Below are 27,413 nucleotides of genomic sequence, written 5' to 3'. Positions count from 1 at the left end.
CACTCTTGGAATCAAAAAAGTTGGTCCACTTTCGAAAATTGTTCATTTACAGGAAGGATTCACAAAAAATGAAAGCTTATGCGATAAATTGCTTTTAGATTAAGTGCAATGATATAAACATAATGTAACTATTTACATTGCTATTTTTTCAAACTTAACAAAATTATATTATTTTGAGTCCAAAAAGATAAATGCCTTTGTTTTAAATGTAGCCAGTTGAAAACAAAAATGTGATAGAAGTTTGTTTGATTTACCACATCTTTATGGCACATCTTCAAATCATTTAGCTCTTTTACACCAATTTCTTCATTTTTGGATGAATAAAAATACCTTAGTTTCTCAATACAAGTTTGGGCATCTCATAAAGTTTTCTTGTTTGGTTCTTTTTTAGAAACCATCAGTTTCATCTTCATCACTCTCCATTTCAATGAATTGGTTTACCCCCCCCCCCTAAAATATCCTCATCCCTTGATAGGAAAAGAGGAAATACCTTCTTGAAAGTAAACCTCCTTTGATACATAGAAAAAAAAATGTGATACGTACCTGTAAAATATGAGGTCCTATGGGGTTGTTGCATTCACAATGATCATTTGTCTAGAATGTTGGATTTTTAGGATTGCTTAGATTATGTTGGATTTTTAGGATTGCTTAGATTGCTAGATTTCTTTTCTCTTTTTTGTAACCATGCTGTGTTAAGTACAGAGGTCAAGTGATTAGAAGTCGAAAGGAATTTTCAGTGAGGAAGGAAAATTGAGAGCATTTAAACATGAGCAGTATCATTATCTCTAATTTTTTGGCATAGGTAAAGGAAGAGGAGAGGAGAATAACTGATTTTTTAGTAGTATGGTTATTTCCAGTTATAGATAAGGCAATAGAGACAGTATTTTTAGTTATAGATAAGGCAGAAAATTAACATACTTTAAAAAATGGCGGTAAGATGCGTTTTTCCTTCTTCTTTTTTTTTTACATTTAAAGTAGAAATAATTATTTTTAAAATTTAGAAAAGTGGTGTCCAGTTTGGAGAGTTAGAAAATAACGTTTCTGGGCACAAATGACTGTCCATGTCCGATTACGGGAGTGTCTGCTTTGTGGAAAAGATACATAATGGTTCATTCATTGAAGATTAATGAAAGGTATCCGTTTGGAAAGAGTGTCCCTAATTCGAGGTTTCAATGTATATATATTTCAAAAATTCTATCAAAAATATTAATTTTAGGATAGTTTTTAATTTTTAATTTATATAACAAATTTAAAGAATCCTATGCATTCATTTTTCAACTTTTATTTAAAAAAAAAGTTTCCTAAGTTTGTGAATTTTATATTAACTGTTTCTTATTCAAGGGTGAATGGTGTATGAGTCTATGCTATAATTTAAGGTGTGCATTTCAAGGTTCCTATCATTATTCATTTTTTTTTGTACAAATAATCTTTCTCGGAGTATTCAATTGTGTAATTACAATAACCGACAATTGTTAATGCATCAAATTAATTCCTAATGTTTGTATGAGTCTCAATGTCTTCTATACTTTACCATTCAACTTCACATTCAATGTAATGCAACTATCTAGGGTTAACTAACTTAAAGCTGCACCTTATTTAAGTTTAATTATATATGTTTAATTAATAAGATCTTTAATTTAGTATAGTATTAACATGTTAATTTTTCTTTTGCGAAATTTCTCTTACAAGAAAATGGAACCACTTGTGAAAAAAAAAATCTTTATATCAAATAAAACTTTTTTGTAAATATTTTAATTCCAAATTCAAATATGTTATTTAATTTGAAGCTGTTTGAATGACTGTTCAGTTATTTAGTATTAAAAAACATTTCGTGATGTATATAATAAAAAGTTTAGAGCCATTTACAGTCTTTGTGGCACAATGGTAAGGTTCACATATTCAGCTAATATATAGGTTTGATGTGTAAAAAGATCACGAATTCAAAACTAAAAATCAACATTAATTTTATAACCCTTTTTTTGTTTATTATTTTTAAATTTTTCGTCAATCTTTGCTGTTTTTTTTCTTCATTAAGTGGCCATAGTATTAAAAAAACATCAAAATTTTTTTAATGTTTTTAAATTTATACATTTTTATAACCTTTTTTTTCATTCAAGTCTATTTCTAGTTCTTCCCCTAATAATATCAGAAAACTGATAGAAATATGACAAAAGAATTTAAAAAAAAAATGAAAAACTCTTCTGCAAAAGATACATAAGTTTTCTCATTGTTTTGCCGGAACAACATGGTTGCTGCTATCTTATTGATGCATTAAGCGTTTTTTTGGGATAATTTAAGAATCATTTAAGTGGCCATGAAATAAATAACATATTGAGTCTCAAAATCTAAAATCTATTAAAAAATTTTGTTGTTCAAAATCAAAATTATATGTTACACTTGGCATAATTTTTTTTCAAAGTGGTAAAAATTTTAATGTGCTTTCAGAAACATCTTAGTACCCTTCCATTTATATTGTATTGCTTATAAATTGTGTTAAATGCATTTCTTTAGTTTTTTTTAAATATTTTTGTTTAATTCTCTCTATTTTTTTTTATTCAATAACTATTAGAAAATTTATAGAGTATATAAAAATTCCTTTCCTAAATATCCTGTAATTCTTAACAAAGGAACAAACCAAAGGAATAAATTGCAATTAAAAATATAAACTTTTAATTTTTGTCTTCTTGAACTTAAAAAAAAGCATGTTGTAATGTTATTGTTGTACTAAATTAAGGGCTTCCTTAATTATAGTAAATATTAATTTTAATAAAGTAATTTGATATTTTTTTAGAGCATAAAACTGAATGTGTTAAAAAAACTTAGGTACTAATAATTACTTTTGCCAACTTAATAGCTTACAATCTGAATCTTGTCACATTTGATATTTGAGGTTTATGCAAAAAATGTTTTGTTGTTTTCATGAGAACTGTTAATATGATATTTTATAAATTTGGTAGTCCTGCCTTATTTGCTCTAACTCTTTTTTTTAAAAAGTTGAGTTTTGAGTTTATTGCATAGTTTTTATTCAAAAAATAGTTTCACATATATAAAAATTAGCGTGTTTCAAGCAAATGTAATTTTAATTTTCACCAACTGAAGTGATGTTAACATCCAAAATAAGTTAAAAAATTGATATCTTATTTGATCCAAAAAAAAAGCATTGAAAATATTAGATAGGACAAATAGAAAATGGGCTATCTAATAAATTTACAATATATTTATCCTTCATAAGTGAGGGTCAATAAAGATAAAACTAAACTAAACTAAACTCAGTGGCGTGGCAGCCCATAGAGGGCCAAGGCAGACTGTGCCCATCTCAGTTTTCTTGACCTTGGGCTCTGGGGTGTAATAGCAGATGTTCTGGTTAGGTGGTTAATCGAACGCGGAACCCCCAGTGTTTAGTTCCCAAGCATGCTTGGTACCCATTTATCGACCCACTGAAGGGATGAAAGGCTGACTCAACCTTGCCCGGCCTGAGGATCGAACCCAGTGTGGCACGGGAGCGCAAAGCGCTACCACTCACCCACCGGGTGTCGGGTCAATAAAGATACTGTAATAAATATTTTAAGCATTTTCTACAAACTGAGTCTTAGTTGATATTGCATTTTTTTATGTTAACAAAATATTGTTGTTTGACTTTACTTGCTTGAAAAAAGTGTATTGCAGTTTGCAAAGATATTTGCATTTAAATTTTGTTTCATATTCTCCTCTGCAACACTGTTAACTAATTGGTCAGAACTTCATAAAGCAATTCAAAAGTAAAATCAAAACAAGTGTTATTGTTACTACCATGTCTATGATTTTACAATTTATCTTTGTTAATGTTCTAAGGCAGTGTTTCAAAATAGTTTCACATTGACTTTTTTTTTTATAGTGATGGGACTGATACTGACTCGCAGCTTTATAATAGAGACAGCAAAAAGGTAAATATTAGCTCTTTTATGGCATGGTAAATCACTTAAAACTCACCAGTTTCTAAATATTTTTAAAAATATTATATACTTTAGTATTTAGTAAAATTAAATGTTTTTAAAAAAATAATAATCCTGGTTATTCCTCCCAGATTCTTTTGCAGATATTTAAATGTTAACCTTTTAGTTATGGATAAATAGTTGATAGTATTTAGAAATACAACAATTGCCTATGTTTAATGTTTATTCTTCATGTTTAATGTTTATTCTTCATGTTCACTGTTGTTTAGTCTAATTTTCTTGGCTAATTTTACCCATCAATTATTTTCAAAGCTTCCCATCTTTAGTCTTTTGGTAAGAAACATCCTTCACAATAATATATTGTCAGTAATTTATTTTTATCAGAACAACAAGATTTATATCTTTTGATAAAAATATTTTCTGCCTATTTTTGTGTACTGCATTATTTTGTAGCTTTATATTATTCAAACACTTCTTTAATTTATATTTGTTTCAAGTATTTTTGAAATAAATTAACTCATATCAAAAACTGATTTCTGATACTTCTAATTCTTTTTCGTGTCTGAAGTAATATTTTTAGGTTTGGGGAATTTATTTTTTAAGTTTTCAGAGTTATTTAAATTTTTTTTATTATTGAGCCTTTGTTGGAACCTGAGAGTGATAACTGTTTCTAAGTCATTGACAAAACAATGGCTTTGAAATAGTAGATTATAAAGACTTTTCTTATTATGAGAAAAAATTTTTTTTTGTTAAAAATTAAAGTGTCAACTTAAATGTGTGCATGTTATGTTTGCTCCAATATGCTTTAGTATTTTATTATAAAATTATGCCAAAATTTCTTTTAAATATTGCCAACTATTGAGCTATTATTAATTAGCTGTGTTAGTTGATATATTAGTTGATATCAAACACTTCCCTCATAATACAAGTTATGGCTCTTCATCATATGGCTCTTTCAAAATATTCTTTTCTTTCTACACAAACCCTGGATCATACTTGGCAAGTCTGCTGTTTTTTAACGAAGACTCCTGTATTTTACAACTATCTCCTGTTTACCTGTGTCTTCTCAAATTTCTTCATATTTGTTGAAGAAATTAAAAAAAAAAAAAGTTCGTTGCTAAAATATCCACTGATGGCAAAAAACTTCTCTTATTCCTTAACAGATAGTGCTATTGCCAGTACTGTAGTATATTGAGTGTTTTTAGTTTAAGTAATGACAAATAATGGTTTAAAAATCTTTTTTAGATTAAGATTTATATACATATTTTTTTACTTCGCTAAATGTATGTGCTTATATTATTTCCAAATTTGAATTTCTCTTTTTGACTTGATATATCAAGACTTTACTCTTAGCCTAAAAAATGCCACTAGTAAAATCTCCGTTATTTTATTTCTCCAATGTTGGCAGGTATGCTGGATGCAAGCTGTATGAGGAGTGCAGTGTAAATGTTATATTTTAAATGATAAAAATGATAAACAGTGACAGGAGTCAACAGAGTACATCCGTTCTCTAGTTTCCAACTTTTGTGATGCAGCATTTTAAAATTAAATTATGTACATAAAAATCATAAAAAATGTGTAAACTGGGCAGAAATAAATTTTTTTAACTATGACCGTAACTAACTATTAACTATTTGGACCTATTAGAAAGCTATTACTAATTATTATAAATCAGAAATAATTATCTTTGTATTTTTTCTAGATGTCTACCAATTCAGATATATTCTCCCAAGATACTGCTAGCATTTATACTTCCAGTCCACACCATTCCAGAGTCCGATCTAAGGTAAAATCTATACATGAATTAATATGAGTTTATAAATGCTTACAAATCATAAAATCTGATCTGTTATTAGAAATTTTTTTGCATTTAATTTTCTAAGTAATTTTCTTTTAAAAGTTTGATTTATTCATTAAAAATTTCATTATTTCTTATTTTATGCATTAAAATTTCTTGATCTGCAGTGTTTCGTAATTTGTATGACTTTATAACTGTTTATTTTAAATTAATTCAAGAGGAGTACCAACATGCTCGTTATGAACATAAATTAGTTTCCGTCAATGTTACTCATAAGGGATCAAACATTGCTCAATTACATTTTACCTATATTTATTGTTTAACAATTTTAAGGTGAATATACTTACCAGCAAAGTATTCTAAAACTTTATCTATATTTTAAAATTAAACCTTCACTTAAAAACACCGCCATAAACAGGGGTCTGTTTAGAAGAAATTTGCGTTCGTTAATGGACCCTTCACAAAATATCTTTCCATAAAAACGGACCCTTCACAAAATATTTTAACTTAAAAACAGACCCTTCACAAAATAATTTATCTTTTAATCGGACCCTCCACAAACTTATTTATCTTCATTATTGTTTTGTTAATCGAATAAACCCTTCCCAGGGGGTGGGGGAGGGAAAGAAAGACAGATGTCAGCAAACTAAGTTTTGTCTTCAGTAGACGCTTCTTCCTTTATTCGTCCGAAATGAATATTCTGTGTTCAGCAGTATAGGCTAAATACCTAATATTTGTATGTTGCATCTCTAATTTAGTAGCAGCAGTTGCTGTTTATTTTTTAAAATTTAATTTTTTTAATTATAATTTTACAGTGTTGAGCATAATCTTGTATCTCTTTACAATTTAAAAACTCCTTCAAAAATTTTTTTGCAGTAGCAGGACCCTATTTGCTTAATATTCACAAAAGCAGACCCTGGTTGAAAGAATTTGTTGAATGACTTAACGTTTATTTTATATTCACAAAGTACGAGTAATTTTTTCACAATTTTGCAAAAACGGACCTTTCACGAAATGTCTGGACAGACCCTTGATAAATGTGTGAACACAAAGGAAGTTTCCATAGGTCAAAAAGCTTCCTCTTTCCTTCTCAGAAATTTTGCTGTTTAGCAATTGTTAGGTGAATAGTTTGAGATATGGTTTTTCTTCATGTTAGATATTGTTTTTCTTCATGTTAGATATTGTTTTTCTTCATGTTAGATATTGTTTTTCTTCATATTGAGATATGGTTTATCTTCATATAATTCATGTTTCAATGTTGTTAGTCAACAGATTTTTATGAATTGAAAAATGGAACTGATTTCCTTGTAAAAGCTTATAAGTTTTACTTAAGACAATGTTTTAGTATGTGTCAAAAAGTGGTGCTTGACATAGTTTAAAAAAGTTATCTGAAATTTGCAAGAAATTTAACAAGAATTACTATAAGTTTGACTAATCTATTTTGACTCAAAGTTTCAAAAAATGTTAAAAAAAATCTTGTTAAAAAGGGTTAGTTGATGAACTTAAATTTACATTTTTATTTTATGTACAATATGGAAACCTCTCTAAAATTCAGAAATATTTTTATTTCAGGGAAAAGCAAACTTATCTCCTGTTCACCTTCTCTCTTCATGTTTACCTAGGTGTGCTTCATTACCTGAAATTGGCAATATTTATAATTTTAACCAAGCCGTACATAAATCAAACTCTTATGATACAAATGGTAATAAGAGACTTTTAGGATTTAAATCATCTAAACATAAAAGAATTGGTGCTAGAAATGCTATACAGACTCCTGAATTGTTAAAAGATGTGTCCTGTGTTGAAAATCTGGAAGAAAGATTGTGTAATCGTAAAGGCCAAAGTGAACCTCACTTATTTATGTTTGATGGTAATATTTATAAGTACACACCCTGTGAACCCATTAAAAAAGCTTCAAGTAATGCCTTATGTGAAAACTATCAATCTAGTCTTCCACCATATCAAAGTATAGATTTAAAATTTCCTACTGAAGGATCAACATTAAAGGTCAACATATGGAATAAATTGAAATCTGGATCTTATTTAGATGATCAAGAAAACTCATATTTAAAGGTAAATTATTTATGATTCCAAGCTTGTAATTTATTTATTATTAAATTTTTAACACCCATATATTGTTCTTTTGTAAATAATTTCATTTCAATGTTAAAAAAGTGTTACGTATGTTGAAGTTTAAACATTTAAAATGCTTGGATCAACTGATGTGATCAGATTAAACTTTTAAATTGCTAAGATTCTTTTCCAACCTGTTTAACTAATAAATGAATCAAAAATCCCTAATTACTGGTTGTTGGGTCACAAGTGTTTGATATAAAAACATTTGAATGCATCTTAAAAAAAAAAAAAAAAAAAAAAAAAAACTTGTGCTGTTCAATTATCCAAATGAGAGTTGAAGAGCATTTCTAAAAACAAATTTTTGCTTTTATTTTAGGTGTTTAAATTAAAAAGCATAGACATTGAATTTTACTTCATTAATCATTTTGAAAAATTACTAGTTTTCTTGAGCATATTGTCTCTTTATATACAATTCAGTTATATTTTCCTTTAAAAATGTTATTAAATCAACATTCAAATCATGCACAACTTATAATTTGATCTTTAATAAGTATATTTATATTAGTATGAAAATCTTAAGTAAAAGCGAACTATTTATAGCAACAGTTTCCTATTTTTTGTGGCTACAGAACCCAAAATGATTGACCTTCTTAGGAAAGGGAAGGAATAAAACATTTAATATTATGAATTTGTTCTTGTTGCATTTATATGCTGAAAATGAATAAAATAAGCTGATTGATGGTTTTTTAATAACTTTTAAACCTTGGGACTAGCTATCAAAGAAAATTTTTTTTTTATCCTTAATTTAAATTATTTTATTAAAATTGAAAGTCTCAATGAGGAATATTTATTAAATTTTTGATAATAGCTTATTCCTTTCATAATTTCTTTAATATATTATTATTGAATTTTTTTTTTAAAGTTTGCTATTTTTTTATGGGTATTTTACAAAAATATGTTCTTTAAGCACCTCAAATGTTAAATGAATTTTGAATTATTGATTGGTTATAAATATTATTATTACTGGTTTAAAAAAATCCTGACTTTTGAAACTCCAGGGTTCTGCAGAACACCTTTTGGGAACCGCTGCTTTGTGGAATTGTTTGCTCATAATTTGTTATTGCTTTTAATTATGTTGAAGTATTATTTTTCAATAAAATAGGTCCGTTACAGCAGATTTACCACTACAATTCATTATATAGTGTTAGTTTAATTGGGAAAAATTGTAAGGATAATTTTAACATCCTTCTTAAATTTTTTTTTTATCTATCTTTTCACCTTGAGACGTTTTGAGTGTAGGTAGAAAATGTGACTATCATGATGATTTTTGTTCCTAAAAAACTTTTCGTATTATTCTACATTGTAATATTTTTAAAAAGCATGGAAAATAAAGTCATAGGTTTATAAAAAGGAGTAAATAGCACAGTCCTTTTATGTTTCTTTCAGTATGATGTATGTGTTCTTTCAGTATGATTCCTTTTATATTTTTGATTATTCAATGACTGTCTCATTACCCAGTACAAAATGAAGAGTGTTAGAGTTTGTTTTTTCTGTGTCTAGCATTGCAAAGGATAAAAAGAAACCCAGTTTAAATCCAGTTGTAGTATTTAGCATCCCTCTTTATGCTATATTTTAGTATGAATAAGTAAATCTTTACTCTTTAGGATAATTCAACTGATAGTTCCTGTAGTTGTTCTGAGTCTGAAATTACAGGACTAAATCAACAGATGTGTAGATTATTTGGAGAACAGTGCAATATGTGTGTTCACAGTGAGAATAAGGTTTCAAAGTTTTCAGTAGGTTTGCAAGCAGAAGCTGATAGAGTATGTATGGCATTTTTAAATATTTTTCTCTGAAATAGTTTTTATTTGATATTTTTCTTTTGTCAGATATTTGATATTTTTCTTTTGTCAGAAAAATATAATTAATCTAATTGTATTTCAATTTTTTAGTAACTTTTTTAAAAAAGATATGAAGAAAATGATCTTAAATTTTTTGCACGAAATTCTGAGTTTTTTTTTATTGATAAATTTGGCATAACAAAAACTTATTCTTTTTTGAGTCATTTTTATTTGGGAAGTTCATGAGAGAACAAAAGTGTAATAGTTTTTAATATTTAAAGATTTTTATTTTAAATCCAATTTAGAATTAAAGAAAAAAAACACAGGTCACAAAATCTTTGCTCTCAATCAATTTTTTTGTTGTAAAAGTATAAGGTGTCATATTTTTATTGTTAAATTGTTATGTTGCTTTTTATTAATGCATAAAATTATAAGAAATTTAATTGCTGATTTGATTGCAATTCTTGATGATAGGCAGTGAGCATCAAGTGCATATAATTTTATGTATTTTATAGTAATTGGTTGCTTAAATTGAACTGTAAAAGAGCGGAACTTTTTTAATGCGTGAAAAATCTTCCTTTCTTTAAAAATAGCAATTATTATTTTTACGAAATATTGTATATTAAACAAAAAATATTTGTATAGTTTTCTTCAGGTGAACTTGTTTTGAGAAAATATTTTATTCATTTGATTTACTAAACTAGATTTCTTTGTTTGATATTCGATATAATTTAAGTTATACCTTTACGTAAAACTCTGGTTCAAAAGTTTTAAATAAGAATGGAAAAACAATATTTTCTCAGAAAACACTGTAGTGAACTGAGATGTCATATTTTTAGAAAACCAATGTTTATCTACTGCAGAATAAAAATTCAGAACTAAGTATAATTTATTATTATAGTTTAATGAAAACTACTTAAAAAAAGAAAATTATAAGATAACAAGGAAAATTACTTAAAGATCATGCTACAATACTTTTGATAGCAAACACATTGATTTTATATTTTCGGAAATTCTGATGTACTACTGTTCTGATGCAATGTTCTGATTTTCACTTATTAAGTTGCTATCTTCATATTTCAATAGGCTTACTTTATATGCCAATCAATTAGTGTTAAATTTCACTTTTAAAATTCAGTTTCAAATTCAATACAAAAGTTTTCAAATTCTCTGCTTTGAGTTTAATTCTCTAACTGTTAGGATTCTGGGTTGAGTTTAATTCTCTTACGTTTAAGATTCCTAACTGTTAGGAATTTTTAAAGTGGTGTACTGTTTATCTTTTTGATTTCTTACTTAATATTAAGTGTTTGAATTGAAAAGACTACATATTAGTAAACCGAAATATATTTTTTGAGTCAAAAGTTATCCAGAGTGCTTTATCTGAGATAAATCTATGATATCTATCAGCTGTCTGATTGATTATAGTGCATTAATTTATATACTTGATTGGCCATAATTTGATTGATATCTGATTGAATGCATGTAATATTGCACATAGAAGCATTATTGCTAAAAAAATAAACTCAAAAATTTAATAAACAAAATAAGTGAAAATATCACTTCATTCTTCTTCTATGTATTATGAGCTAATAAAGTATACTTTTCATCAACAGTTTATAAATGTATATATGAAATGCACACAAGTATAATACAGAAGTATTATCATGTAGAAATTTATCCTTATTTTAATGTAAATTTATACATCAAAGCATTTTTTAAATATGAACTACTCGTTTGTATATTAAATGTATTTATATCTCTTTTTAGACTACTCAAGGAACTCAGTTCATCTTAAATGATATTCCAAATATACTGGATGAGTGTCCTGGTCGAGATGTAGTTGAAAGAAGTTTGATACAAAATTTAAAGGAAGATCTAAATAAAGCCATAATTAGGGTACTTTTTTCTTATTTATCAAGCTTAATTTATGCACATATGATTTATTGTTTTTTTCATATTTTTTTATCTGATAATTTCTCCCCCTTAAAAACATTTAAGCGATTAAATATGTAGCATTTATCCTTGCATTACTAGTTATTGGCATTAAATATAGCATAATAGAAGATCCGAAATAATTTGTTTCTTTTTGTAATTTCTAATTTTTACTCTTAACAACATTATTTAGTTAAGTTTTTTTTAATTTAATAGTTTTTAGTGTTAGTGCTTAGACTTGAGATTTATTAGTGAATTAGTTTCATTGTTAATGAGTTTTTATTTTGGAGATTTACTAGTTTTGTGTGGTGGATTCCCACAATTTTTTTCCATGCTCAGTTATGATTGTGATTTATATATATTTTTTATTTGTTTTCATAGAAAGCATCATAGTTAAGTCTCAGACATGATTATAAAATAGGTTTTTAGTGTACATTTTGAATAACACTTAAAATAGCAGCAAGCCACTCAGAGCAACAAAGTAAAAAATTTGTGAGCAAGCAATTTTCTTCTCCTGTTTTGACTTAATTTGGTTTTTTCATACCTCACTATATTAATGTCTTATGCATTTTGAATTTTCTAACATAATTCTGGAATAGTCCCATTGGAAGAAAACTTAGGTTTGATTTGTTGTCATTTCAAATTGATGCCAAACAGAGGCTCTGAGTTCAATGATAAATAAATGAGGTTTGAACAAAATTAAATTTTTTCAGGTAGTAATGAAAATGTATAGAATAATTCCAGGAAAATGTTCAGATTTTATTTGATTTATTAAATTGTTAATTTATTTTATAAAGTAAATTGAACAAAGATCTGAAAATAAAAAGCACCTTTTATAAAAAATGTTAAATGAAATTTCGCTAATTCATATTAATTTTCAGTTTGTAACAAAAATTTAGTAATTGATTTGAGGTAAATTTTTATTTCAAAACATTAAAAACTTTTTGAAAATTATAAAAATAAAAAAATTTAATTTTCTAAGATTTCCTTTAAATTTTTTCAATTTTAATGTTTCTTTATTTTTCAGATTGAAGAAAAGTCTGTTCTTCTTGATCAGTTGCAAAATCACGTTGATTCAGTTATGAAACAAGTAACTATTTTTGCTTATCAGTTAAGTTAGTGATGAATTGATAACATATTGTTCATGTTTAAAATTAGTTATATGGTTAAATTTGTTGTTGCATTATTATTTAATATAACTTTAAAGTTTTAATTATATTTGATAATCGATCTGTTTTGATTTTGAAAACATTTGATTGCTATGTGGGAAAGCAATCAGATAATATATCAGACACATTTAGATTGGGGACATTAGTTTCAGAAAATAGTTAAATTTGCTAACAATTTGAACATTATATCAATAATACTTTTTTGTAGCTACAGCAGCTAAAGGGGTTCCAGAAAAAACTTCGAAACGGGGCATAGAATAAATATGAATAAAAAAATTATTAGTTAGGTATGTAAATTTAAAATCTTGTGCCTGCAGATAGTAATTTGTATTAATAATTGAAACAGGAATGTTTTTTTTTACGCATTTAGTGTATGAATGAATGTTTATTCTGTTTCAGTGTTCATCCACTTTTTGAAATACTCAGAGATCTACAGCTAGCCAAGGATGAACATATTATGGAACAACTTTTTCAAAATATAGTTATAGTAAAAAAGTTGCCTAAATGTTTATATCAGTCATAATCAGTGTACTTTTTAGTGGCGTTAAGGCATTTTACTTTTAGATCTGTAAGTGCATGTTAATGGGTCCTCCATACTTACACAGAGAACCTAAAAAGTGGTACATATTAATATTTGGAAAGGAATCCTAGATAAATTTATGATGGGGGCACCACTTAATTTTTATACTAATAAATGCGACTCCAACAATACCATTTTTTGTTGTTTCAGCATGTGCTTGTAGACAGAACTACAGTATTATTTCTTTTTACTGCTGTGAATTTTTATTTGCCAACTGGTTACCTTGACATCGGGTTCCCGAGTTAGCACTTTTTACTCTTTCCCTCTTTAGGGTGAGCCACATTAAAATTCTTAGTCTGCCAGTCACATTGCACCTGTTTGTCAGCCTCTTTGATTGACACATGTGATTTTGTCAGTGTTTCAGTTTGAGTTGTTGTTTACTTCTGTAAACCATTTGTGTAAAATAATAATTTTTTCCTCAATGCAGATGCCAGTAAATTAAAAGTTTCAGCTGTGTTACTGCAAGAGGATCTCTTTGCCTTGTTTCATTTTTATTAAAGCGTTATTCAAATCAGATAAAAATTATCTGGCTATAAAATGAGAATTTTTTGCAATATTTAAAGGTGTTACTGCATTTAAATAATAGACTTGTATAATAGACAGTTTACTATTTTAAGTGATAACAATGCATTGAAACACTATCGTAAAATAATTTTACCTGCTGATGTAGTAGCTCCTTGATTTAAGTAAATATTCATTCGATTTTGTATTTTTACCTGGTCGTGACAATGTTTTAGCTGATTGGTTTAGTCAATCTCCTGGTGTGGTTTTGCCACTACAGGAGGTCCATGCAGTATTATGTTTGATAGGTTTATTTTGATTGGATAATTTAGTTATAGATGTGAATTATTTTAGAAGATCAAAATATTTATTATCTTTAGAAATGGTTTAACTGTAATCCGTCATGTTAAAATGACCAGGAGTTTTTAACTTAGTTTTTTAGTTTCTAATACATTCATTTCTGATACATGCATAAATTCAAAATTATGGAGAAAATCAGCTTCGAGAATTGGTATATATACATTGGCAACTTAAAATGTCCCATTCATTAAAGGGGGGATAGAAGAAATGACCTCTCCCAAGCTAACCCCACATCCCTATTCAAAACTACTATCTATCGTAACCCTGGTAACAGATTCAATTCTCAAAATAAAACAATAAAAGCTTAGTTTATCTTAATAAGATAAGATAAGTGACTTTTTTTTATTCAGTTCAAAACCATAACTTACCCTTAAATGTTTTTTTTCTGTTATTCACCACTAATATGTTTTAGTTAAGAAACTACAGTGGAAAGTCGCGTATCCGGAATCGGCGGGACTTTCCGAAGTCCGGATAATCGATTTTTCCGTATAATAGACCCCCAAGGTAAACAGAGATTAAAATGATCTGAATCTAAGAAGCAGAAATTAAATAACATTATTTTTCGGGCAATAATGTTTTAGTATTAGAATGATATCTAATCAATCAAAAACAAAATATTTTAAAAAAAATAATTATTGCTATTATAAAAATAAATATAGGAAACTAAAAAAATTTACAGTTATGAAAATATTAATTGCTCTCTCCGCCATTTTGAACTAGAACGTTTCAAGCAAGAAGGGGAAATTCCCGTCATTCATTCATTAAGGTGGGTAGGTGAAGAAGCAAAATTCATTTCCTTCTTACTTGTCATTCAAGTTGAAGGGGGGGGGGGAAGTGACAAGTTCTTATTTTCTCTCCTGTCATTGGCTATCAATCAAGCATAAAGGCGTGGCATGCTGATTGGGTTCTCTTTATTTTTTCTTGTGTGACTAAAGGGGATTCCCCCTCCACTTTAACGTTTGCTGTGTTTACCCTTTTTCACAGTACTTCTTTCCCTAACACTTTATCAAAAAGGTTCTAGGAAATGCCTCTTTTACTAGCCAGCTGCACAGGAAAGAAGGGGGGAGGGGACTCAATTGTGCTCTTTTGAAAACAAATCTCCCCCCTTTCCTGCATTCCAGAGGAGGAGCCTAACAGTACGGTCTTGGTAGATCTTCTGTTCTCTTTTCTGTAGATTAATGTACTAATAACTGTTCTTTAATGCATGTTCTTTAATAACTGTTCTTTAATGCATAGATCACTAGAAGCTAAGAAAGGAAAAAACCTGTCAAAATACTTTTTTTTTTTTTAAGAGAGTGGGGAAGATGAAGAAATGTTTGTTTATTTTGATTGTTAAAAAGTGTCTGGGAAATTGACCCCTCCGGAAAAGGGACGTCCGGATATGGGACGTTACACTGTATATACAAATGAATGATTATGTTGCACAAAATTTATCACTATTACTATTAATCCATAAAGTTATTGCATTACTGAATCATAATTATGACTTAATTTTTGATCAACAATATTCCATATGTTTCCTAGAAAAATTGTTAAAATTCAGTCATGCAGAAGTTACAATAATTTGCAAATTTCAGCTAACTTGAATTTGGTACTTTAATTCTAAGGATGTCAAACGATACAAATTGCTTGAATTTACATTTGGTGTATCCAATTAGTAAAATGTGTTTTAAAAAATCATAAGGATGTATTTCATTAGGAGAATTAAAATTTTTTTCGATAAGGGAAGAAAAGGGGTTAGGAGTTGGCAAATATTTGTCCCTTATGTGGTCAACACATAATTCGGTTGATTGAATGCAGTGTAAAATAAATCAAGAAGTAGATTAACTAAGCTAAAAATAGACCTTGTCTACTCAATCTAACAAAATCGATACATATTTTAATCTAAGCTTGGTACAAAAATAACAAAGTTGTAGTACCAACTTGTAGGGCTCCCAAATTGTCTTCTTTTTCCCTCCCAATTTTGTTTCTTAGAGTGAAATAGTCCTCTTTTTAATGTTTTGTTCCTCTTTGGCTTTTTTAAATAATTTGAATTTAGTTTTTAAGAATTGTTTCAATTATGCTAAAATTTTGATGCATTCTAACTTTTGTGTCATCATCACATTGTCATTATTCACTCTTCATCATCCACATTTGAAAGCTAATGATGTAGATGCTTGTGCTCTGTTGTATTTATAGATTAGTACCGCAGTCCTTGTACAACACTCCAATCAATTACTAATTAAGATTTTCCATGTAAGTTTAGGAAAGTCAATAATGGCTGTGCTTTATCTCTTCGAAATCTTCCTTTTTATTCATTTGATTTAATAAATATAAGACCAAACTGGCCACTTTTCTGCAGATCCACGGAATTTTGTTTTTTTAGACCCAATTTCCATCGTGAGATTCAATTAACAATTCTAAAAATTGTAAATATTTTAAAGGTTGAACTTGTGAACTCTTGAAGGTGTGAACTCTTTGTTCTATGATTTTTGCTTTTGTCTTTTCTACTTTTTGAGCCCTTTGGAAAACCTTGCTGTATTCTTAGTTGAAGATAGTGGAGCAAGAAATACAGAAATATCATCAAATATCTGAGATTTTTACTGGAGATTATCCCCTGCCGTTATATTCTAAAAAAGTACCCCACTGCAAGACAAATTGCCATCTTGTCTACATTTTTCTTGTTCATAAGACGCAAAGCATCACTTTTACATACATAACTTTCCAATATAAATATACAATAATATTTTAAAGGTTGAACTTTATCTTATTCCTTTTTTCAACATTTTGAGGATTCGTTAATTAAATATTTAAAATACTTAATTCTGCTATAAAATTTTATAAAGGGGAATTAGGGGCCATATAACAGTTAGAAATTTTGAAAAGAAAAACAAATCTTGTATGAATAATTAAGATTAGCTGTTTCAAAATTTTGAATTAATTTATTTTTATTGTTAATTTAAAATGATTTCAATCATATTAAAAATTCATTAATAAGCAAAAATTTTAAATGGTAACTAATAGGGCTGCTCACAAATTGATCTGTTTACTTCAATTGAAAACTTTTTAATTGAAAATATTAGATTCTGATTAAAAAATATTAAACAAATTACATAAATGAAAAATGTTTCATAATTTAATTTATATTTTATTTACTATAAATTCTTTTGAATAGTAATTTTTATTAACGTAAAATTCGTAATTTCAAAATAATATTTCTGAAGTTTCATGTTATCATGTATTCTGCTTTTTTTTTCTTTCAAAACTGTTATGTCATTTTTATAGTTCTAAAATCACTAAGTTTGCAACTTGGGACTTACCACTATTTGTACAAAAACAAGTGAAGTTAGTAACAATTCAATCTGCACAAATTTTAAAAGTGGGAATTACGGGGCCATGCTAATTTACCTTCAACAATTATTTTACCACTCTATATTTTCTTATAAGTTTTTGAAATTTTTTTTTAATTATTTGATTAAAGAGATATTGACATAACAAATGTTAAACATTATCTTAAAATTGAGGAAACATTTTTGAATTTTTTAAAATAAATTTTTCAGATTTTTATTTTAAAATTTTCTTTATTCCTTATGATTATTACATTTGTATCCTATTAACAATTCAATAATGAAACTTAAGCAAGGATCATTCTCTAATTTTCGCAAGCAATATGATTTTATTAAGGTATTTATTATGTGCTTAGTTCGCATCACATCTTTATAAGATCAGTTTAGTCAATAATATTATTCTAATGAGAAAGAGCCTGTGGAAAGCTCTTAATAATGGGTACTTTGTAGATTCAAAAATTGTAGAGATGTGATGAAGTCAATAAAAGATAGGAATTGTATATGTTACATAGTGGATACTTTTCAAAAAGAGCTTTAAAAATTTTTCAAATTACGAATTCTTTTAAAATAATTATTACATAATTTCTGTAAAAGTTTATCTGTATTCTTAAATATGTGCAATATTAAATAAGTTTTGAGAACTTGTATAAATATCGAATTCATTTAATCTTTATTCAGTAAATCTTTTAAGTTTTCTTAAATTTCTTACTTTACAAACTTTTAAAAACCAAAAACGAGAGCTGTTCCAAAGTTAAGAAAATTATTCTTGAATTTCTATCTTGTTAATTGGAGCCTATATCTAAATTAATTCCGTTTGACTGATTTGTTTATGCTTATGTAACTAAATCGTTTATTGTGGTACCTGATATCATAAATGGTCCTCCAAAGTTCTCTTTAACTACAATTGACTACTATTTTCCCCTTTCCTTTGACTGAAAAATGTGAGGAGCCTTAAAGCTGCCTCATGGTCATGGAACCTATATTTTATCTGGAAAAGGAAAAAAAAACCTGAGTGGTGGATAGTTTTAAGTCTGATAATTTTGATGAACTTGTTATTTTACATCAACATTATTTTTCAAAGTTTTTGTTTTAAAGTTTGCTTTCTAAGTTGTTTACCAAAACTTATTGATGCATTTTGTTAAGGTCGAGTTAAAAGACACAGCCTTGGAGAACCTGGAAAGAAAACTTCAAAATTCTCGGCAAGAATGTTCAGTTTTTGAAAAAAAACTAGATGACTTAAGTTCAACGATGCAAGTTACCATTAAAAATTATGAAGAATCTTGTATAGAAATAGAAAAACTTAAGTTACAGGTAACATTCTCTGCTATTAAATTATCTCTGCTTAAATTCTTTATAATTGGTTTTAGATTTTACTTTCTTCTTAAATATTTGCATATTAAAATTTAAATTGATAGGGGATTCTCTTGGTTTATTTAACTGTGCACTTTTTCACTGATACAAAAATCAATTTTAAATCTCCGTTTATGAAAACTTGGCTTTGTAGGATTTTTAAATTGCTTGATTTGATGAGATGCAAAAAAAAAAAAAAATTTGTCCAAAAACTGGATTCTAAAAGATCTATGCACGTTCAAGATCTATGCATGTTAATGCATAGATCTATGCATGTTCAAGGGATAGGTAACATGCAAGTTTATTGACATTTCTTTTTTTTTAATTTATGGAAATAATCCTTGTAAAACATTTCAATTGAATTTCAAATATTCTTTTATCCTTCTTTTAAATTATATTATGCAAAAGTAATTGTTGGTTTAAAATTATATAGTCATAAATTTAGTAATTGCATATATTATTTGTAGAAAAACTTGTACTAACTTAGTATGAAGATAACTTTAGGAGTAAAGAAAGTTTTGATCTGGTTTGTTTCACAATTCCGCCACTAACTGTGCTAGTGTGTCTCTAACTCTATACTTTTCCACTCATTAGTACTCTTCTGAAACAAACATTTAGTTAGTGCAGTATAATACAGTAATATGTAACAAAATTAAAAATTTTTAGGTAAAAAAATAAATTTTTCTAAGTGATCTTATTTGTGGTATTTAGTGAAAAAAGTCAGTGTAGTTACCATTCTTTCTTTCTTTATTTATTAAAATTGTGAAACCTATTTGCCTTATCTTTTCTATTGCTTGAATCTCTACTAACAATTCAATAATAATTTTATTTTTGAAATATCAGGAGAGAACATGTTCAGTCCTGCATTGTTGTAATGTCAATCCTGTTCGATTTATTAGACAATAATTGATTAAAGTTTGTTAAAATTCAAGAAAAAACAATTACGAGGAAATTCATTTGATTGTTCTTCATAATAAATTTGGTTCGTCCACCATTAATAAGCTACTTAGTTTTCAAACTATAGCTTCACACATCACAGTTCCATAAGCTTAAGTTATCTGCCTATCAATTTGAAAAATAGGGACTTTATTTTTGTCTCCAGAAAATATATTTCAAACCTTACATTTGTCTGGTTTGGTTTCACATTGTAAAATAGTTAACATCAATTCTTGTGTAATAAATTGAACAGGACTGACATTACAACATTTACGTAACATTTTAAAATAGCTAACACAAGTTGCGAAATTTTTCAATATTGAAAATTTTAAATAAAATTGGGCATTGAATTCTTTGAAAATTGATAAAAAAAAATCTGGTCAAAAATAGAAAATATATTTAAATTAATGTAACAAAGATTTATGATCAGTGCTTAAGAAATAAAATTATTACAAATATTATGATTATAAACTTTCATCATTAGATAATAAACAGTAATTTGCTTTTTAATATAGGATTGAACCTGTATTTTTTACAGATTCAATATGTATCTCAACATGTATTTTTTACATCATTTACGAATATAACCTTTCATCATTTGATAAAAAACAGTAATTTGCTTTTTTAATCTAAATAATGATTAACAAAATAATTTATTTGCATGTCTCCTTGATTTATAATTTTTTTCCCTCACTCAATTTTTTAAATAAAATTATGACTTAATAATTTAACATTGTAAAAAATACTTCAGTGGAAGCTTGAGAATTTTTTTATTATAGATCATTGTTACTTTTTAAATTTTATCTTCTACTTTACTCAATTATCACATTTTTTACAAGGATATACTAAACATTTTCACGCTTGAAGGCAAATAATCACAGATGTTTTGGCCCTTGAAGTGATGAGAGAATTGTGCACATCTTGAAATCAGAAAATTCTTTACTTTACAATTACTCTCATATTTATTTCAAGAAATAAAAATGAATTATTTAGGTTTAAATGAAGTAAAGATTATTGAAACCTTTTTTTTTTTTATCTGGAAAGTAAATTTCCCACTGCTGTTAAAAAGAAGCGAAACACAATTACCAAGAAAGATTTATCGCAAAAGATACATTGCTGTATCTTTTGCAATTGGTATATTAATGTATTTGTAGACTGCATAGTCACACTCCGGCCGGAAAGACATATATTGGTAATGACACCTTTTGATGGAAAACGAAAGCGCTAATAACTACTTCTACTTTCACTGCTAGCTGGGGATTTTGCCGTGGTATATTAACAAATAGTTGCGTTCTCAGAGTAAAAATCAGCTCTAAGAAAAAATAACGATTCTATAATACGAAAATTGATGTATCATTTAAATTTTATGCACTGCTCAAAACAATTAAAGAATATTGTAAGTCTTGCATAAAATAACGGTATAGGCAAATGTCTTTTTTTTTGTTGCATAAAATGGAAGAGGATAGTCGCAAATGCAAATTTTTCTTATTTTGAAACTTCTCAGTATGCAAATTTTGAGTTCAACGTCGAAGAGGTCGTTTTAGCAGCAACAAATTTGATTTGACTTTCAACTTAATGTAAGACAAAGTGGAAAAGAATGTCGATTATCAGTAAGCGTGCTGTTGAGATGAGTGCGATGTCTCAACGAAGTCATTTGACTGAATACGAAGGTTGGGGAGTTGTTGGCCAGGTAGAGAGGGGCCAAGCACATGCCGAAGTAGCAGAAACCATCGGAGTTTCACAAAGTGTGATTTCCAGGATCTGGAAGAGTTTTTTAGAGACTGGAAATACTAGCCGAATATTAGAGCAAGGGCGTAGACGTGCAACAATGCCCAATAAAGACCGTTATTTAACGCTAACTGCTCGGAGACACCAAAATATTAAAGCCACTGTTCTTTAACAACACATTTGCTTGGCTACTGGCACCACAGTTTTGACACAAACTGTCCGAAACCGCTTTCACGCTGTGGGTCTATGCTTGCGGGGAGTCTTTGACTAGCGAGGATCGAACCCACAACCTTTCAGAGGTGGACCAGTGCTCTACCAACCAGGCTAACCCGGCCCCAAAATGTAAGATTTGGCAGTGGGGGAGTGATGGTCTATACTGTCATCTCCATTGATGGGCGCACTGATTTCCATATCATTCGAAATGGAGCTCTGACCAGCCACCGACATAGGGATGAGATCCTGAGACCTATTGTAGTTCCTTATTCTTTAGCAATTGGAGATGGCTTCATGTTAATGGACAACGATTGCAGGCCACATCATGCTAACTTGGTGAATGATTTCATCACCAAGTGGTAACTTGGTGATCAAACACTCCAAGTGCAAGATCAACCCACAACCCCAATATCCTTTAATTGTTTTGAGCAGTGTATTATAAAAAAACATTGCAAGCAGCAACATATCTTTTGAAACTTCTACTTCTCAACACCAAGACTCAGAATCGTAACTCTTTCATATTTTAAGACGTGTTTTTACCGTTCAGTATTATATAAATCTGTTGTCCAGGAATGGATCCAGCATGTCATAGCTGTTAGCCCATCTTCTGTTGGAGAGGACAGACATTTCTTCGAGTGCAGGAACAGGTGAAAATCACCAAGAATAAAATAAAGTCAAAAAGAATAATCTCCCAGAAAAATATTTGCAACAGATTTTTTTTTGGGGGGGGGGGATTCACTGTATGCATGTGAGTGCTGTTGTGGAGTATTACAACAACAGTACTCAGACTCCTGAACTTAGGACGAGCATCAGATCGCTAGTTCTTTAATGTTGCTCTATAATGTTCATTATTCACCGAAATATTTCATGGCAAGAAGAGTGGCTTTCCTATCTCAGAAGACAGTGCACATAAATTTTTGTGTGGATACAGTCTGCTGAAATTATGTCAAACACAGAAATCCCAATAATGCCAATGCATTGGTTTTTAGGGTAAAATGAGTTATCCACGTCTCAATCACTTTAAAAATTGGTTTAGGCATTTGTTGTAGATTTCAAGGAGCTTGGTAGCTGAAATTAGGGCGACAATCTGCAGCAAATCTTCATAGACTCAAATTTGTCCGGATCCCAACAGAATTAGACAGTGATTATAAGAATATGATGTGTAGAAATTCAATTTAAACTAATACATATGTAGCAAAATATACAAATATAAGGTATTCAATAATTATACACAAAAACTTTAAGTGGTTTGAATTTTATACAATACTTTAAGAAAGGGGAATGTAACTCAATACAGTAAAAGCTTGTAATTGAGTTATAGAGAAAAAAACCCCATTTTCTTTTTGTTCTTCTATCAATTCAGCTTTATAATTTTGATTAGAAACAAGTTTAGAAATGTTTTAAAAATAGTGGTAATGCTTAAAATATAAATAGCTATATGAAAAAAGAAAAGGAAGGTATGCTTACACTAAGCTCAACAAAGAAACCAAAAAAAGCACAACACATGCAGATAATATTGAAAAAATCTTTTCAGTTCAAAAAGAATAATAACTGTATTTTATGGTGTTTTTAATTGCTCCTACTTAAAGTTCCTTCAAATTCTATTCAATATCGTATCATTGTTGTTGCTTTGCAAGAATATTGCAAAACAATATCCAGAATAATGAATAATAAGGGATTAAATATAGGGTGTTTGGTATAAGAGCAGAAATTGACCATAATTCTGTTGGTAATTGAGTAAGGTTTAGAAATTCACAATTTTCTTTTCTATCTCCTCTAGAGCAAATGATGTTAAACAAGAAGCTAGATGTTAAAAAAAAAAAAGTATCTGCGGGATGGATATGTCTGTCTGCTTTGATATTAGATTTAAAAAGGGGGAAATTATTCTTTATTTTTCTTAAATAAGAGTAGAAAAATCTTTGTTTTTCATCTGATCTTTATTTGTTCCTTACTTTCGCTCTGCAACTTTTTCTCCATTTTTTTTAAAATCAATTCTGAGATGAAAATTAATCAGCAGTGCCTGCTGTTATGCTAAATAGTTTCTGCCACCAAGCACATTACCTTCATTGTAGTATCACTACAAAAATGGTCGATGCTGCTCCCATGAATTTTGTTTGTTATTCAGGTCTAAAGCTTTTTTTTAGCCCCTATCTGGCAATTTTCAGAAAAACTGGTGTTTCATGAAGATTTCATGCACCACATTTTGGAATATTTGTGGAAAATGGCTTCTGACTTCCATTGCATACATTCTGCACAATTTGCTGCCACACTTGTTCCACAACAATGATGTTATCATCAATGAGGGATGGCTATCCAGAAAGATGTTCATCATAGACATTTTGATTACTTTTGGAAAAATCTTTACACCAACTACAAACAGTCTTCCTCCTTATAACATTCCCACAATGCATTACAGATTTAGATTTCGGCTACTTTTTGCGCATTGCAAATTCTTTATTCACTTCTCAGTCCAAAGGAAAAGAAATGAAAGCAGACATCCTTGCACATTCAATGTAATCGAAAATTTACAACCGTTGCTTCCAGCAGCCACATCCACAATCTACCTGGCTTGTGTGTTTGAATTTCATATTGATTATTTTTCAAAACCATCTTTTGATGATGCGGCTAACTTATTTTCCAGATGATCTTTGTATATTGTATAATTTATTAGTCAGTATCAGCTATAAGTATTTTGATGCTTCATTTTCTTATCCACTTTAAATATAAAAACCTTGTTGTACTATAGATGTATAAGTACATATTTTTTAATTACAACCTTGTTTTATAGACACTTTCGATTTTCAGTTTTTTCTTTTTTTACATTTCTCAAGAATTACGTAAAGCTGTTTTTTGAAGCTCTGTTTTCGAGGAAAATAAAAAAGCTATAGTTTAAGTGCCTTACACTTGAAGTAATGCAATGATTTTAAACTATATATAATCTTCCAGTGAATGCAAAAGAAGGCTTAAGAACAGACAAGTAACTTAAATATTTTAAAAGTTCTTTTTTTTTTTTTTAAATTTGACAAAATTTTCCCACCTAGATGAAAATAATCAAAATCACTGCCTTGATCTCAATTTTTTGCAAATTTTCATGAGCCCAAGTAATGCAGCATTAGAGTAAGTTTTTAATATTTAAAAATAGACCTCAAACGCTTCTGATTTCAAAACTGGATTTTCTCCATATTGACGTTTTGCACCATTTTCGAAATAAGCGTAGACAGTGCTGGCTTTAGATAGGTTCAACTTGACCTAGCAATCATGAATAACAGTTGCAAACTCATAGCACTTATAAAAATAGCATATTATTCGAAACAAAGCATAATTTCATATAACGACGGAGCCTTTGAAAAAAAAAACATAAAGGATTATTTTGTGACTTTAGAGGTGTTTAGTTCATGCAATTTTTCATACATAGCAATAAGATTAAGAGCTTTAAGTGGTTTGGGACACCTACAATAAATTACTTAAGAAAACAAGTATTTTTGCCACAAAATCAAGCAATAAGCTTGTAACTAGTACAGATTACTGAAGTTGTTATTTTTGATAACTACATAAAATTTTGTAAATCTAGTGTAAATATTTCTGGAAATATTGACATTTTTATTAAAGAAAAAAAAAAAAAAAAAAACAGTTTTTTTTGTCTTACATTTTTTGTTATAAGTTTAAAAATATTCAATGGGATTAAAAAAAAATTTTTGGAGCAATTATTGATTTGGAAAATTGATTTAAAAATGTAAAAGAAATGAGTTAAAAACTGATTAAGATATGTGTATTTAAAGTAGTTTCTTTTATACTGCGCATGTGCAGAAAAAGTTTTAATTTTTTTTTCTTCAAAATTTTGTAGTGAATCTTATTTGGCAATTAATGAAAAAGTTTGATTTGAATATCCTAAAAATTTGAAAAATTTCAATAAAGTTTCTAAAGAAAGCTAAAAACAATAAGGGGTTTTCCACTAATTTCATTTTGTACTATTATTTAACAAGATTTATTAAAATGAGACTGGTGGCTTTGTGAGAAATCATCCCCAATAAAAGTATGTTTTCTTTCGCACGTTTCCTTTACTTTTACAATTACATTTTGGTTTTAGGACGATCATTGTAAAGTTTTATCATTTTTATTAAATTGTCTAAACCCCTGAAGGCTTTGAGCTTTTTTTTAAGAAGTACAAAAACTACTTAGAAAATTGCTTAAAACTTTTTAAGATATTCGAATAAAAATTTAATGCGTTGCCAAATACCATTCACTACAAAATTATGAAAAAGCTTATTTTAAATTTTTTCTGCCCATGCGCTGAATCAAAGAACTTCTCTTAAAAACTTATATCCTGCACAGTTTTTAAATTTTTTGTTTTAAAATTTTTGATTGATAATTTTGTAATTAAGTTTAAATTTTTTCAAAAATTTTTTTAACTTCATTAAATATTTATAGTAAAAAAAACCTGAATCAAAAATTAATTTTTTATAAAAAAAAAAGTCTATATTTCCATTAATATTTACTGTAGGTTTACAAAATTTTATTCGATTATTAAAAATAACAATTAAAGTCATCAATACAAGCTTATTGCTTGAATTTCTGGCATAGGGTGAGCAAAAATACTTGTTTTCTTTCGTTATTTATCGTCGGTCTCTCAAACCTCTGGACGCTTTAAATCTTATTGCTAAATATTAAAAATTGCATGAACTAAACACCTCTAAGTGTCTCTTCCATTATTGTAGGGTAGTGAAAAAATATAAATTTCAGTATATTTTTTACTGAATAAGCTTATTATTACTGATGATTATAATATATTATATAATTATCACTGATGATTATTACTCATGATTATAACATAGCTATACTATCTAGATTTTGAGTGAATTAATGTGTTACTTTTGTTACAAATTATTGTCTGATGGTTTTTCTTTTTATTGTAAGGTGGAGCAGCAGTCTTATATAATCAGAAATCTTCAAGATGCACTAGTTCAATCTAAACGTGCCTTTGATGCAGCACATTTAAAAGTATCTTCTGCTCAAGGATTGAATTCTGAAACAGTGAAGACAAAAAATCACCAAACCTCAAAGAGTGCTATTGTTGATATATGAAAAATTATTTGCATATTTTGCTAATATTCACTGGCAGCTTACTTCTTGTAAAGGGCAAATAAGCTTATAGAGCTTATGTGCCAATGAATAATTTGACGTTCTCGGTGACAAAATGTCAATATATGTTTTATTACTAGAAATAAAAAGTTTTTGTTGATATTTAAAATCATGTCAGGTTTTTGTTATTCCATTTAATTGTGTTGAGTATATTTATGTGCTATAGCTTTATAAGTCTAAGGACTATAATTTTATGTTTCTGCTATTTAGCTGTCTTAAAGAGGCCGGGATAGTCTGGTAGGTAGGGCGCTGGACTCTCGTTCGTGAGAACGGGAGTTCGAATCCAGGCGGCTGAAGACTCCCCATCTAGTAAATGATGACTATGGGTGATGACGTATGGGCGTGGCAGAAGTCGAATTTTTGGCCATAGATGGCGCCAGTGGAAAACAAGAACAAACGCACCCTTTGCCTTAATGGCCTATGTCAACATCTGTATTAAAAAGAACCCAGAATTCAACTTTTGCAAGTGAAGTCTCAAACTCTGTACAGCAAGGTTTCTCTTTAGACTAGGCGATTTATTAATAATCCTGTA

The 27,413-nt window shown here is 28.4% G+C and overlaps 1 protein-coding gene across 3 annotated transcripts in view; it reads left to right on the top strand.

Annotated features, from left to right (window-relative positions):
• LOC107440907 (uncharacterized) overlaps positions 1-26,990 on the top strand; it is a 47,667-nt gene extending 20,677 nt beyond the window's left edge. For all 3 annotated transcript variants that reach the window (XM_016053990.5, XM_016053991.4, XM_071188444.2), the window contains exons 7-14: positions 3,875-3,923; positions 5,635-5,718; positions 7,303-7,803; positions 9,471-9,629; positions 11,415-11,543; positions 12,607-12,669; positions 18,659-18,826; positions 26,657-26,990. In XM_016053990.5, coding sequence (XP_015909476.2) covers positions 3,875-3,923; positions 5,635-5,718; positions 7,303-7,803; positions 9,471-9,629; positions 11,415-11,543; positions 12,607-12,669; positions 18,659-18,826; positions 26,657-26,824 — 1,321 coding nt within the window. In that variant the 3' untranslated portion in view covers positions 26,825-26,990. The remainder of the gene's footprint in view (positions 1-3,874; positions 3,924-5,634; positions 5,719-7,302; positions 7,804-9,470; positions 9,630-11,414; positions 11,544-12,606; positions 12,670-18,658; positions 18,827-26,656) is intronic.
• Positions 26,991-27,413: the final 423 nt, after the last annotated feature.

This window comes from Parasteatoda tepidariorum, chromosome 12 (assembly GCF_982258835.1).
Source record: "Parasteatoda tepidariorum strain Cologne lab strain chromosome 12, Ptep-v5.0, whole genome shotgun sequence".
In the NCBI taxonomy this organism is placed as follows: Eukaryota; Metazoa; Arthropoda; class Arachnida; order Araneae; family Theridiidae; genus Parasteatoda; species Parasteatoda tepidariorum.
Note: the sequence above shows the minus strand (reverse complement) of the source record. Positions and strands in the feature narration are given on the sequence as shown.